Below are 12,960 nucleotides of genomic sequence, written 5' to 3'. Positions count from 1 at the left end.
TGGGGAATTCTTCCTTAGGTGCTCATCTTAGCTTGAGGGTTAGTGGCTGCTCCTTTTATCTGCTACTTCAATCTTCTTTAGTATTCTCTTTACTTCTTATTAGCCAATCACTCATTACACCATTCTAATAATTATTTATATTATTTTTTGTATAAAACTGCCATCTTCTTTCTTTTGCATACTTTAATTTCAAAATCAAATAAACAACTTCTCCTCCCACCAAATAAACAACATCCAAACCTGATGTCAAATGTGGGAAGAGAAGGCAAGGCTTGAGACTCTTGTATTCTGCCTTAGGCAGAAAGACAGAAGAGAAAAAAACCACTAGACATCAGCAGAGGAAACCAGGTGGGCTGGGAATACACTCAGGGCTGCTGTAAGAGCAAGTTCTGCAGGTAGGAACTCCTTATCGACTTTTTTCAGGTAAGAGGCATCTTCATCACCCTTAATGGGATGATGAAGATCATCTCATCAGGAACAACAGCATTGCGTTCTTCTGCTGTCACATCAATTTCATCAATGCCTAGGCCTAGCTTCATCATGCAGTAATGCAGCTGGAGTGGGTCTGGGGATCCTCACGTGAGATGCCAGAAGAGAGCAGCGCAGTTTCAAACAGCAGCACAAGGTCCTTTTGGGCCATCATGTACCCCATTGCACAGTAATCTCAAAGTGTCCGGGCTTTCATGATATGCTGCTCCATGTTGTCTGTCCAGCTGTAGGTAGGTAGGTGCTAGTCACATGCAGCAGGATAAAGACATAAACCGGCTGGAGATTATCACCTTCTCAAACTTCTTATCCAAGATTTCTTTCATGAGTTTGCATATTCTCACACTTGGCCTTGCTCTCTTCCACTGTCTTCTCTTCATCCTCAGGTAGCTCCAGGCCCCCCTTGGTATTGAGACAAAGTTTTTTTCATCAAACTCCTTGAGCTGCCACACAGTACTCATCAATGGGCTCCATCTAATATACTACCCTTGAAGCTCCACTTCTGCACTTGCTCCACAAAAGCAGAGTTGATAACCTCCTCTTTGCTCTCACCAATGATATCAACACTTTACCACATTTATTCCATCATTCATTCTCTGTAGATATATATTTTTTTTCTGCAGCATTTGCAGGTTGATGGACTTGATGTCACTCATCCTCAAAAATTTATTATGTATTTCCTTAAAAGAACACTCTCATAATCATAGTATAATTATAAAAACCAGGCAGTTAACAATAAATACTATTTATATTCCACAACCCTTACTTAAGCCATAACACTGATATCTTTTATAGCAAAACAAAGTTTTAAAAACATTGTTTTTCTTTCTTTTTTTAAAAAAATATATTTTATTGAGTTTTTACAGAGAGGAAAGGAGAGAGATAGAGAGTCAGAAACATCGATGAGAGAGAAACATCGACCAGCTGCCTCCTGCACACTCCCCACTGGGGATGTGCCCGCAACCAAGGTACATGCCCTTGACCGGAATCGAACCTGGGACCTTTTAGTCCGCAGGCCGATGCTCTATCCACTGAGCCAAACCGGTTTCGGCATAAAAACATTGTTTTTCTCCCCATCCAGAATCCAATGTAGGTTCACATGTTGCCTTTAGTTGTTCTCTTTGGTTTTCTTTAATCTGGAACTTTTTTTTCATAACCATAACATTTTTTTGAGTACAAGCTAGTTTTTTGTGGAATCTTTTCTAACTCTTGTAGAAACCTCAATTTGAGTACAGTAAGGTCTTGATATAATGGACTAATTCAGGCAAGGGAGAGTCTGTTAAAGCTGAAAGTAGGTTTTCTGAATGTGTATTCTAAAAAATTGACAAACTAGTTTACCCGAGTTTACTTATGTAGACACGTTTGTGTAAAATTAAGTAGGAATGAAAAGCTTAATTTCACAGAAAAGTTTTCTATATGTATTACAGCAAATTTAAGTTTATACTACATAGGTCTAGTAAATGCATGCATTCACCTCCAGTGAACAAATGCACACAGCTGCTGTGTGGCTTAGCGCATGTGGCAAAATCGGCCAGCACATGTTACAACTGTAGCAGAAGTCACCCCACGCAACAAAAGAACCAATTGTCATGTGCAATGAGGCGCGTAACATGCTAATCATTCCCTGAATATTGTTTATGAGCAATGACTCTTGGATTTAAATATGTAGACTTGCTCGGCTGGCGTGGCTCAGTGGTTAAGCATTGTCCTATAAACCAGGAGATCATGGTTCAATTCCTACTCAGGGCATATGACTGGGTTTCGGGCTCTTCCCCGATGTGGGGTGTGCAAGAGGTAGCTGATTCAATGATTCTCTCTCATCACTGATGTTATTTGATTCTTCTGGATATTTCATACAATATATGGTATTTTTTAAAATATATTTTATTGATTTTTTACAGAGAGGAAGGGAGAGGAATACAGAGTGAGAGAAACAGATCAGCTGCCTCCTGCACACCTCCTACTGGGGATGTACCTGCAACCACGGTACATGTCCTTGACCGGAATCGAACCTGGGACTCTTCAGGCCCCAGGCCGATGCTCTATCCATTGAGCCAAACCGGTTAGGGCGAGGCCTCCTCTCTTTATATATTATCCTCCTTGGGTGATTCTACCCATTTATAAACCTCAACTATTATTCTCTATTTCCAAGTGCATGTCTTTAGATCTCTCCTTTGGTACCAAGGATCTGTTATCTTCTCCTTCCAATTCTGCTATTATTTTCCTTTGCAAATTAATTACTAATTATGCTTCAAGTTGTTTTGGAAAGAAATCTTATTTTTTATTCTTTCTTTCCCAGTTACAATACCTCAGTTCCATTTCTTTAGATTTATCCTATAAATAAGATCTCTTAGAACCTGTAAGTCTGTCAACGGGAAATGGATAAATAAATCTATTATGTTCACACAATAGAATATTTACTATATAGCAGTAAAAAAGACATAGAGCAGGATTTCTCAAACATGGTACTATCAACATTTTTGGCTGGCTAATTCTTTTTATGGGGCTGTCCTATGCATTGTAGGATATTAGGAAACACCTCTGATCTCTATATACTAGATGCCAATAGCACTATTATTAGTTGTGACATGCAAAACTTCTCTAGATCAATGGTTTTCAACCTTCTGGCCCTTTAAATACAGTTGCTCATGTTGTGACCCAACCATAAAATTATTTTCGTTGCTACTTCATAACTGTAATGTTGCTACTGTTATGAATCGTAATGTAAATATCTGATATGCAGGATGGTCTTATGTGACACTCGTGAAAGGGTCGTTCAACCCCCAAAGGGGTCGCAACCCACAGGTTGAGAACCGCTGCTCTAGATATTGACAAATATGTCCCAGGGGGAGGTATGGGTAGGGGGTGACTTGCATTTGATTGAAATACACTGATCCAGAGGTATATGTATTAATACAGATAAACCTCAAAATAATTTTAAGCAAATAAAAGAGAATCCTATATAATAAAAGCCTAATATGCTAAGTGTCCAGTTGTCTGTTCAACCAAAGTATAATATGCTAATGATATGCTAAGGCTGCTCAACCCCTTGCTATGACGTGCACTGAGGGGGCAGATGCTCCGACCAGTAGATGAGCTTACTGCTGGGGTCTGGCCAATCGGGACTGAGCCAGATGGGCCAGACACGCCCTGGAGCCCCCCATGGTTCCTCCCCAGCTGGCCAACCTCCCGAGTCCCTCCCTGGCCCCAATCATGTACAGGTGGGGGCCCTCGGCCTGGTCTGCACCCTCTCACAAACTGGGACCCCTTGGGGGATGTTGGAGAGCTGGTTTCAGCCCGATCCCGCAGGCCAGGCCGAGGGACCCCACTGGTGCACGATTTCATGCACTGGGCCTCTAGTACAATATAATACTGTTCATATAAAGATCAAAATCAGGCAAAAATTATATTATAGACTGTTTATGGATATATACATATAATAAAAGTCTATAAAAACATGTATGAGGATGATGAAACATTGAAAATAAAGATGGTGATTACCTCTAGGGCAGCTGTTCTCAACCTGTGGGTCCCGACCCCTTTGGCAGTCGAATGACCCTTTCACAGGGGTCGCCTAAGACCATCCTGCATATCAGATATTTACATTATGATTCATAACAGTAGCAACATTACAGTTATGAAGTAGCAACAAAAATAATTTTATGGTTGGGTCACAACATGAGGAACTGTATTTAAAGGGCCAGAAGGTTGAGAACCACTGCTCTAGGGGAAAGTGAGGAGAACAGATTAGGGAAGCTTTAACTATATCTGTGATATTTTATCATTTAAAAAAAATTTAACAGACATTTACTCCTTTAGTTGAACAACCTCTACACACAAAATAGATGATTTAAGATTTTTTAAAAAAATATATTTTATTGATTTTTCACAGAGAGGAAGGGAGAGAGAGAGAGTTAGAAACATCGATGAGAGAGAAACATCGATCAGCTGCCTCCTGCACATCCCCCACTGGGGATGTGCCCGCAACCCAGGTACATGCCCCCGACCGGAATCGAACCCGGGACCTCGCAGTCCGCAGGCCAACGCTCTATGCACTGAGCCAAACTGGTCTTGGCGATTTAAGATTTTTTTAGTTGAAAAGAACTTAGGTCTTAAAAAGTTTTGTGAGTCTGCTCCATGTTTTCTGGGAATCATTTAACTGATCCTTTTAAGATTCCTGAAGCTTGGAGCCAGATAGAAAGTTGTAATATTTTAATTCGTTTATAAAAGAATGGTCTAGCCGAAACCGGTTTGGCTCAGTGGATAGAGCGTCGGCCTGCAGACTGAAGGGTCCCGGGTTCGATTCCGGTCAAGGGCATGTACCTGGGTTGCGGGCATGTCCCCGGTGGGGGATGTGCGGGAAGCGGCTGATCGATGTTTCTCTCTCATCGATGTTTCTGACTCTCTATCTCTCTCCCTTCCTCTCTGTAAAAAATCAATAAAATATATTTAAAAAAAGAAAAAGACAAAAAGAATGGTCTAGAGCAGTGATGGCGAACCTTTTGAGCTCAGTGTGTCAGCATTTTCAAAAACCCAAACTTAACTCTGTTGCTGTGTCACATATAGAAATTTTTTGATATTTGCAACCATAGTAAAACAAAGACTTATATTTTTGATATTTATTTTGTATATTTAAATGCCATTTAACGAAGAAAAATCAACCAAAAAAAATGAGTTCGCGTGTCACCTTTGACACGCATTTCATAGGTTCGCCATCACTGGTCTAGAGCATATTTGGCAAATGTTAATATTTCACAAAGTTAGGTGATGTGCTAACTTGATCATTTTCTTCATACTCTATGTACACTTAGAACAGCGGTACACTTATCCTGCATATCAGATATTTACATTACAATTCATAACAGTAGCAAAATTACAGTTATGAAGTAGCAACGAAAATAATTTTATGGTTGCGGTTCACCACAACATGAGGAACTGTATTAAAGGGTCGCGGCATCAGGAAGGTTGAGAACCACTGACTTAGAATATTGTATAAAAAACATAAATGCAAAATAAATTTGCCCTTACTGACCTTGTTCAGATTTGATTTGACAACAAACTTCCATTTAAATCACTTAGCAGATGAAGATAATGCTACCTTAACCTTTTTCTTTCTGTCATCAATTCATTTCCCAGTTGGAATGCCACAGACCTGATAAAGGACTCTCTCTTTTATTTTTTTTACATTTTCTTTTTTTGTTTAAAGTTTGACATGATAAAGGACTTTCTTATCAAACTATGCCAATCAGTTGTTTAATACCTAATTTAGAAGGTACTCTAAATAACTTCAACTCTATGCCATACTACTTCAGTTTTTTTACAATCTCTTTTTTTATCAAAGCACATAATAAACCAAACTATTAAAGAGACCTAGATACACTTGTTTTATATATACTCAGCTGGTTGTGGTCATAGATAAATATTAGATAAATATTCATGTCAGATAATAAATTATAATTACAGTGGGTTCATTTAATTATAGGAATAGAAGTACAAAAAGAAACTCATTTTATAATAAGAATACAATTAATCTTATTTGGATTGATGATTTCACCAAGTTTTTAAAATGTGATGAACAATCCATTTTGTTTCTTTATCACTCCACCTATTCTTTCATGCATTTGCTTATAAGAGTACTTTTGATTTAGAGCCAAAAGGCATGTACTTCAACACACAATGGCATCAAGTTTCACTGAATAAATAGAGAACAGCTAGAGTACTACTAATTGCATGTTTATAACTTATTGTAACTTTTATATAAAAGGGCAAAGTTAAGAGAAAAAACCTTCTTATGATAACTGGAGAAAGATAATTTAATATGCAGGACTACATTTTTACATTATTATGTATTTGAATACTAAACCTTACAAAACTTAACGGAAATTAATGATCTTTTTTAAAGTTCCAAAGGCATAAAGATGAAAACAAAACATGTGCTCAAAGTTACACAAGATTTTTGATACCATCTTCATGCTAATCAACTCCTCTCAGAAAACAATAAAAATCTAAACTTAGGGACTCAATTTTTAGAAATTTCTGAAATGTTCTCATTACTAATAGGGTCTTGTAATTAAGACATTATTTGTTAGGTTTTAACTGCACAACTAAACCATCATAATACTTACGAAGTCTTCCTCTTCAAACTGCAACTTTTCCACCTTGTCTTCTTTCCTTTCTTCCCTAATCTCTGCAGGTGGCTTTTCCTGAAAGGCACAGCCTTTCCTGGAGTGAAAGCTGCCATTCCAGTGGCGATGGTTTCCTGCGCCACCCCCACTACGCTGGCTCATGCCATCATGACCACGGGAAGAGCCATGCCAACCAGATAGGTTTCCTGTGATTCCAGCATATGCTCCCTTAGAGACACCCGAGTCCACAGAATCATGGCGAAACAGAGAGGGCTGGTGCCAGGAATCTAGAACAGTAAGGAGAAGTAACACATTAGATTATTTGCTTCCTGGAAATTCAGAAATAATTTGGCCAGATGCTTCCTGATCTGGTTTATGGTATCACCAAAAGCCCTTCAGGGGGACCTTTTAAATAAAAGATTAAGTTTACAGAAATCACAAAATATATATTTTTCTTGTAATGTATATGAGTTCTTCCACTGAATAAATGACTCATGGGAATATCCAATATAGTTGAGAACATAACAATGTTAGAAAGCCAACATAGTTGGAGTGTTTAACTGAGAACTATGCTTAGAAAAGATCATAATTTCAAGATTATGGACATGCACCCTCATGCTGGGCTTGCCCTAAATGAGTAGCTTAAATATAAACATCGAAGTTGGCCATGGCTCACCTCCTGTAATTCGTAGAGGTCCATTGTTAAAAAAGCCATCAGAGGAATTATGTCGACGACGGCTTACTCCAAATCTACCATCTCCTCGGGGTAGGTGCTCTCCGTGTTTTTCAAAGGTGGTTGTAGGTGACTAAGATGATAAAGAATAGGGAAACAAACAGGTAAGTAGATATGTCTTTCTTAGATTTTGTAGCAGGCATTTAGAAAACAAGAAATAACTGTGGCAGAAACTGCCATTATGAGAATACTAGTGTCCCAGTGCATGGATTCGTGCACACTGAAAGGAAATTAATTATAAGAAATATATATTATGTGTGTGTATGTGTATGTGTGTGTGTGTGTGCGTGTGTGTGTATGTATTATTTTTGTCTAAAGTTTTACGTATGTCTCCTTTTTCCCTGATTGACCCCCCTGCCCCGACCGCCCCAGTGTCTGTGTCCATTGGTTATGCTAATATGCATGCATACAAGTCCTTTGGTGCTAATAAGAAACATTTTAATATCGCTATTTGCCCTTTCTCTATACTAGAAGTGTCAACCAAATTCATGATCGACAATGACAGATGGAAACACGTGTGCAACTGGCGCCAGTGAGAGCTTTATATGTATCATGCATGCGTGAGTCAACTTAGCCTTTAATATATATTGAATAAACTTGTTTAAATTCGACCTGCTTTCTGATGTACCTAAACTTTTTCCAGCCCAGTGAAGCACCCCAACTTCTCTCTCAGGTAATTGTCAGCAACACAGCAGTAAATATCAAGAGGAAGCAGATTATTATTGTAGATCATGCAGGGAGAACAAAGGGTAAAATATTTAACTGCAGCTGTGTTTGACTATATTCTGCACAGTGAGAAAACCTGAAGTCATTTTCCAGGTCCACCATTTCTTCTTTTCAGTGGGGTCAAGTTTCTAAGCTTTCTAAATCTCCGTTTTCTGGCTGTTGAAAAGAAAATAGGATTCCACTGAGTCTCCCATCTACCTATTCCAGGACTTCTGTGAGAATCAAATGAGATGAAGCACAGGAAAAGGCTTCATAGACATTTTTTTTGTGTGTGTTTTTTTTAAATATATTTTATTGATTTTTTACAGAGAGGAAGGGAGAGAGATAGAAAGTCAGAAACATCCATCAGCTGCCTCCCGCACATCCCCAACCGGGGATGTGCCCGCAACCCAGGTACATGCCCTTCACCGGAATCGAACCTGGGACCTTTAATGTTTGCAGCTGGCTATAAAGCAAGTTGTGTTACTCAACTGAAGAAACTGCAAGGAGGCTAGTCATTGCTAGGGAGAGGAAGCCGGGTGTTGCTACGTGACATCATTACCCGGGGCCCATAGCCACTGTTTCCGGGCTGAGCTGGGAGCCGCATTTTGCGCCATGTGGTTTCAGCAACGTTGGCTGCAATTTGGTGGGCTGTTGCTCTGCGTGGTGGCGGGGCCTGTGTCCCACTTGGGAGAAGCTGAGTGTTGCTTTGTGGGCGCCAGGTCCGCAGTGCCATTTCTCGGTGCGCGTCACAGCAGCGCCTGTGTTGAGCGTCTGCCCCTTGGTGGTCAGTGTGCATCATAGTGACCAGTCAGACAGTTGGACACTTAGCATATTAGCCTTTTATATATAGACTGAAGGCCTGATGCATGAAATTCGTGCAAAAGTAGGCCTTCCTTCCCCCAGCTGCTGGCACCAGTGACCTGGGCTTCCCTCCAGCCTCCAGCAGGCACTTGGGACCTGGACTTCCCTTACAGCTCTGGCTTCCTCTGGAAAGATGTCCATTGTAATTAGCATATTATGCTTTTATCACTAAAGCTAGGCCATAATAAGGGTACCACAGGCCTCTGAGTCAAGAGAGGGCCTAGGTTACATATTCAATCATTAACTCATTTACACTATCCCAGAAGGAAAGAAAAGGCAGCTACTTCAGTTAATCACAAAAACCCTGCCAGGCACAGCCAGTGTAGCTTAGTGGTTGAGTATCAACCTATAAATGAGAAGGTCCTGGTTTGATTCCCAGTCAGGGCACATACCCAGGTTTCAGGCTTTATTCCCAGTGTGGGGCATGCAGGAGGTAGCTGATCAATGATTCTCTCTCATCATTGATGTTTTAACTCTCTCTCCCCCTTCCTCTCTGAAATTAATAAAGATCTATTTAAAAACAAAACACAAAACAATCTTGCCAGAAAGAATAAGTCCCAAAACTTCACACTTAAAAATATTAAGTTAATCTCGCAATAGGAAAGAAAAATTAAGATGTTTCCTTAAAAAATTCTAGCCGAAACCGGTTTGGCTCAGTGGATGGAGCGTCGGCCGGCAAACTGAAAGGTCCCAGGTTCGATTCCGGTCAAGGGCATGTACCTGGGTTGCGGGCACATCCCCAGTGGGGAGTGTGCAGGCGGCAGCTGGTCGATGTTTCTCCCTCATCGATGTTTCTAACTCTATCTCTCTCCTTTGCTCTCTGTAAAAACTCAATAAAATATATACATATAAAAAAAAAATCTAAACAGGTTATTTCTGTAAATTATTTCAGACTGGAGGAGTGGTTTAATGCCCACCTTTGTAGGACACTAACAACTACACAAAGTTTTTATCCTCCTATATAATAAAAGGGTAATATGCAAATTGACCCTAACAGCAGAACGACCAGAATGACTGCTTGACCAGTCACTATGAGGTGCACTGATCACCTCTTGGTTCCTTTCCCTCGCCGGCAGGCTCTGATTGTCCGATGGCAAACGGGGAACCAATGATGGGTGGTGGGGGGTGCAGGTAGTGTTAGGCCAAGGCCCTCACACTGCCAGTTTCCGCACACACAGAGGATGACCCACGGGGGGGCTGGGAGGGGGGCGATCAAGCGGGAATGGCTGACCTCTCGGTCCCTTCCCCTGGCTGTCAGGCTCCTATTGCCCAATGGCAAATGGGAACTGGGGTGGGTGGCAGTGGGGGGTGGAGCTGGCTTCGGGCAGCTGGTGAAGATGGCCCTGATCGCAGGCCAGGCCTAGGGACCATACCCATGCACAAATTTCGTGTGCTGGGCCTCTAGTAGTTTTATAAAAGACTTATTTTCAAACATTACTTAATAGTTATAACTACTATAATTTGGCATCATCCTCGTTTTACTCACTTACACATGAATAAAGAAGTCAAGGAGAATTAGTCTTTGAAGTCACACAAAAAAGAAAGCAGTTTATGGAACAATTTTACAAATGAACTGTAATGTCCCTTCCTATTCCAAATAATTTTATCCTATGACATTCTTTAATCTCAAATGATAGAGACTAAAGTCTAAAAAGCCATTTGAAGTATAGATATATTTGACAAGGGCTTATAGGAAAACTACAGGTTGGGGCATAGACATTTTTACATGTAATTTATTAATATTTTCACCAATATTTGGTATTGCCAGTCTTTTTTATTTTAACCACTATAATGGGTTACAACAATTTTTCTCCTATTCTTTTTCTAGAAGTTTTATGGTTTTTAATTTCTGCATTAAATTACCTTGGCACTTTAGTAAAAAATCAACTGGCTACATATTTAGGACTATTTTTGAATTCTCTATTTGATTCCATTGCTTTAATATGCCCATCCTTATGCCAATACCACACAACTTTGCTTACTGCAGCTTTATTAAAAACATTGAAATTTGCCCGGCTGGTGTGGCTCAGTGGTTGAGCATCTACCCATGAACCAGGAGGTCACTGTTCGATTCCAGGTAAGGGCACATGCCTGGGTTGCAGGCTCTATCCCCAGTGGGGGAGTGGAGGTGGGGTGGGGTTGCAGGAGGCAGCCAATCAATGATACTCTCATCATTGATGTTTCTATCTTCTCTCCCTCTTCCTTCCTCTCTGAAATCAACCAATCTATCTATCTATCATCTATCTATCTATCATAAATATAAAATAGAACAAAGGTAATTAGTCTATGAAAACATATTTGAAATCTTCTGGCAAAGCTGAAAATCCAAAAACACCTAGACTGTAAAACCGAAGCCATAGACAAGTTGGGCATGAAAAAAACACTGGTATTTGGGTAGTTACTATAGGAATGGACCAGTACCTTAACTGCCTGTGGTGTTGAAAAATTTAGCCAAGCAGGAACAAAGTCATGCTGCGCCATTTAGGTCCAGTGTCTCTTTTCAGCAAGGTGAGGCATCAACCTCATGGCCAGGATCTGAAAACGAGAGAACTGTCATCATTTATGCTTGCAAGATCTTGATACTAATGTGTAAAGGAGTTTGTGATTACTTAAGATCCTGCTCTTTACAGAAAGACCTGCCCTCTGAGTCTGTCTAGATTACTAATCAGAATCCATACTTCAGAGAAGTTTTAAACAAAGAAATGGTCTGTGAATATATATCCATGAAAAACACACATACAAAAAGTGACCGAGACCTGGAAGGTTATATGAAAGAAGCTAATGAATTCTTGAGTTATAGCAGAAGAACCTTAAGAATAAACAATTAGCCCTGGCTGGTTTGGCTCAGAGGATAGAGCATCGGCCTGTGGACTAAAGGGTCCCAGGTTTGATCTGGTCAGGGGCACATGCCCGGGTTGGGGCATGCAGGAGGCAAAGAATCACCGATTCTCTCATCACTGATGTTTCTCTTTCTCTCCCTCTCCCTTCTTCTCTGAAATAAAACAAATGTATTTTTTAAAAAAGAATAAACAGCCAAAACCGGTTTGGCTCAGTGGATAGAGCGTTGGCCTGCGGACTGAAAGGTCCCAGGTTCGATTCCGGTCAAGGGCATGTACCTGGGTTGCGGGCACATCCCCAGTGGGAGATGTGCAAGAGGCAGTTGATCGATGTTTCTCTCTCATCGATGTTTCTAACTATCTCTCTCCCCTCCTCTCTGTAAAAAAATCAATAAAATATATTTTTTAAAAAAAGAATAAACATTTACTCAAAATTATAGATACTTATAAAAAGATATCTCCTTTAGGTAACTTTTGGCAAAACCAGTAGGGAAAAAAAAGGCAGTAAAAAAATGTTCCTAGAGAAGGAAGATACAACCTTTCAAGAGTTTTATTTAGTTCACATTTTAATTTCCTCAAACACAACTATCATCAGTTTTTCCTGAAAGATCCATTATTGTCTCCAAATCACCCCACTGATACTTTCCAAAATCAAATACACCAGAAAGCAGTATATCTTCCACGATACATATACATAACTTCTTCCCAAGTTAGACATAGGAGAATATTTACCCCAGAGTGTAACCTCTGTGGTCCTGTTTCCTGAACTCCTTGAGTCTGCCAGCTGGATTTCCACGAGGTTCTCGTTAGAAGGGTGCTTAATAAGGCTGACCAGCAGCACACCTTATGATGAAGCACAAAGAAGCCAGGCTCTGTGTGGATCACTCTCTCAGTCCCCTCAATTGCTCATCTTAAACTACCTAGTTCCTGACACGGTTTTCAAAAGGGAAAAGGGGGGAGGGGAGGGGGAGGAGGAAGATAAAAAAAGTATTTGTTACATTTAAAAATGGGGGGAAGGGGAAAGACCTATGTCTATGTTCACCTCATTCAACTTCCTTGAGTGATGGGTCTATGATGTTGTTTAAATAGATAATACATTGATATTTGCACAGTGAGTACAAACACTGTTCATAACAAGGGCATCACTAGAAAGAAAGGTGGACTTGCAAGGGAAATAATGTCTTCCAAAGTGAGGTTTTCTTCTCTGCAG

General features: G+C 40.2%; 1 protein-coding gene across 2 annotated transcripts in view; it reads right to left on the bottom strand.

Moving 5' to 3' along the window:
- The window catches only part of GPBP1L1 (GC-rich promoter binding protein 1 like 1), a 28,027-nt gene extending 15,101 nt beyond the window's left edge, over window positions 1–12,926 (bottom strand). For both annotated transcript variants that reach the window (XM_006769231.2, XM_015567516.1), the window contains exons 1-4: window positions 12,483–12,926; window positions 11,335–11,448; window positions 7,288–7,417; window positions 6,612–6,898 (exon numbers count right to left, since the gene is read on the bottom strand). In XM_006769231.2, the coding sequence (XP_006769294.1) occupies window positions 6,612–6,898; window positions 7,288–7,417; window positions 11,335–11,394 (477 nt within the window). In that variant the 5' untranslated portion in view covers window positions 11,395–11,448; window positions 12,483–12,926. The remainder of the gene's footprint in view (window positions 1–6,611; window positions 6,899–7,287; window positions 7,418–11,334; window positions 11,449–12,482) is intronic.
- Window positions 12,927–12,960: the final 34 nt, after the last annotated feature.

Source organism: Myotis davidii, unplaced genomic scaffold (assembly GCF_000327345.1).
Source record: "Myotis davidii unplaced genomic scaffold, ASM32734v1 scaffold924, whole genome shotgun sequence".
In the NCBI taxonomy this organism is placed as follows: domain Eukaryota; kingdom Metazoa; phylum Chordata; class Mammalia; order Chiroptera; family Vespertilionidae; genus Myotis; species Myotis davidii.
The sequence above is the reverse complement of the archived record's forward strand: the minus strand, read 5'-3'. Positions and strand labels throughout refer to the sequence as shown.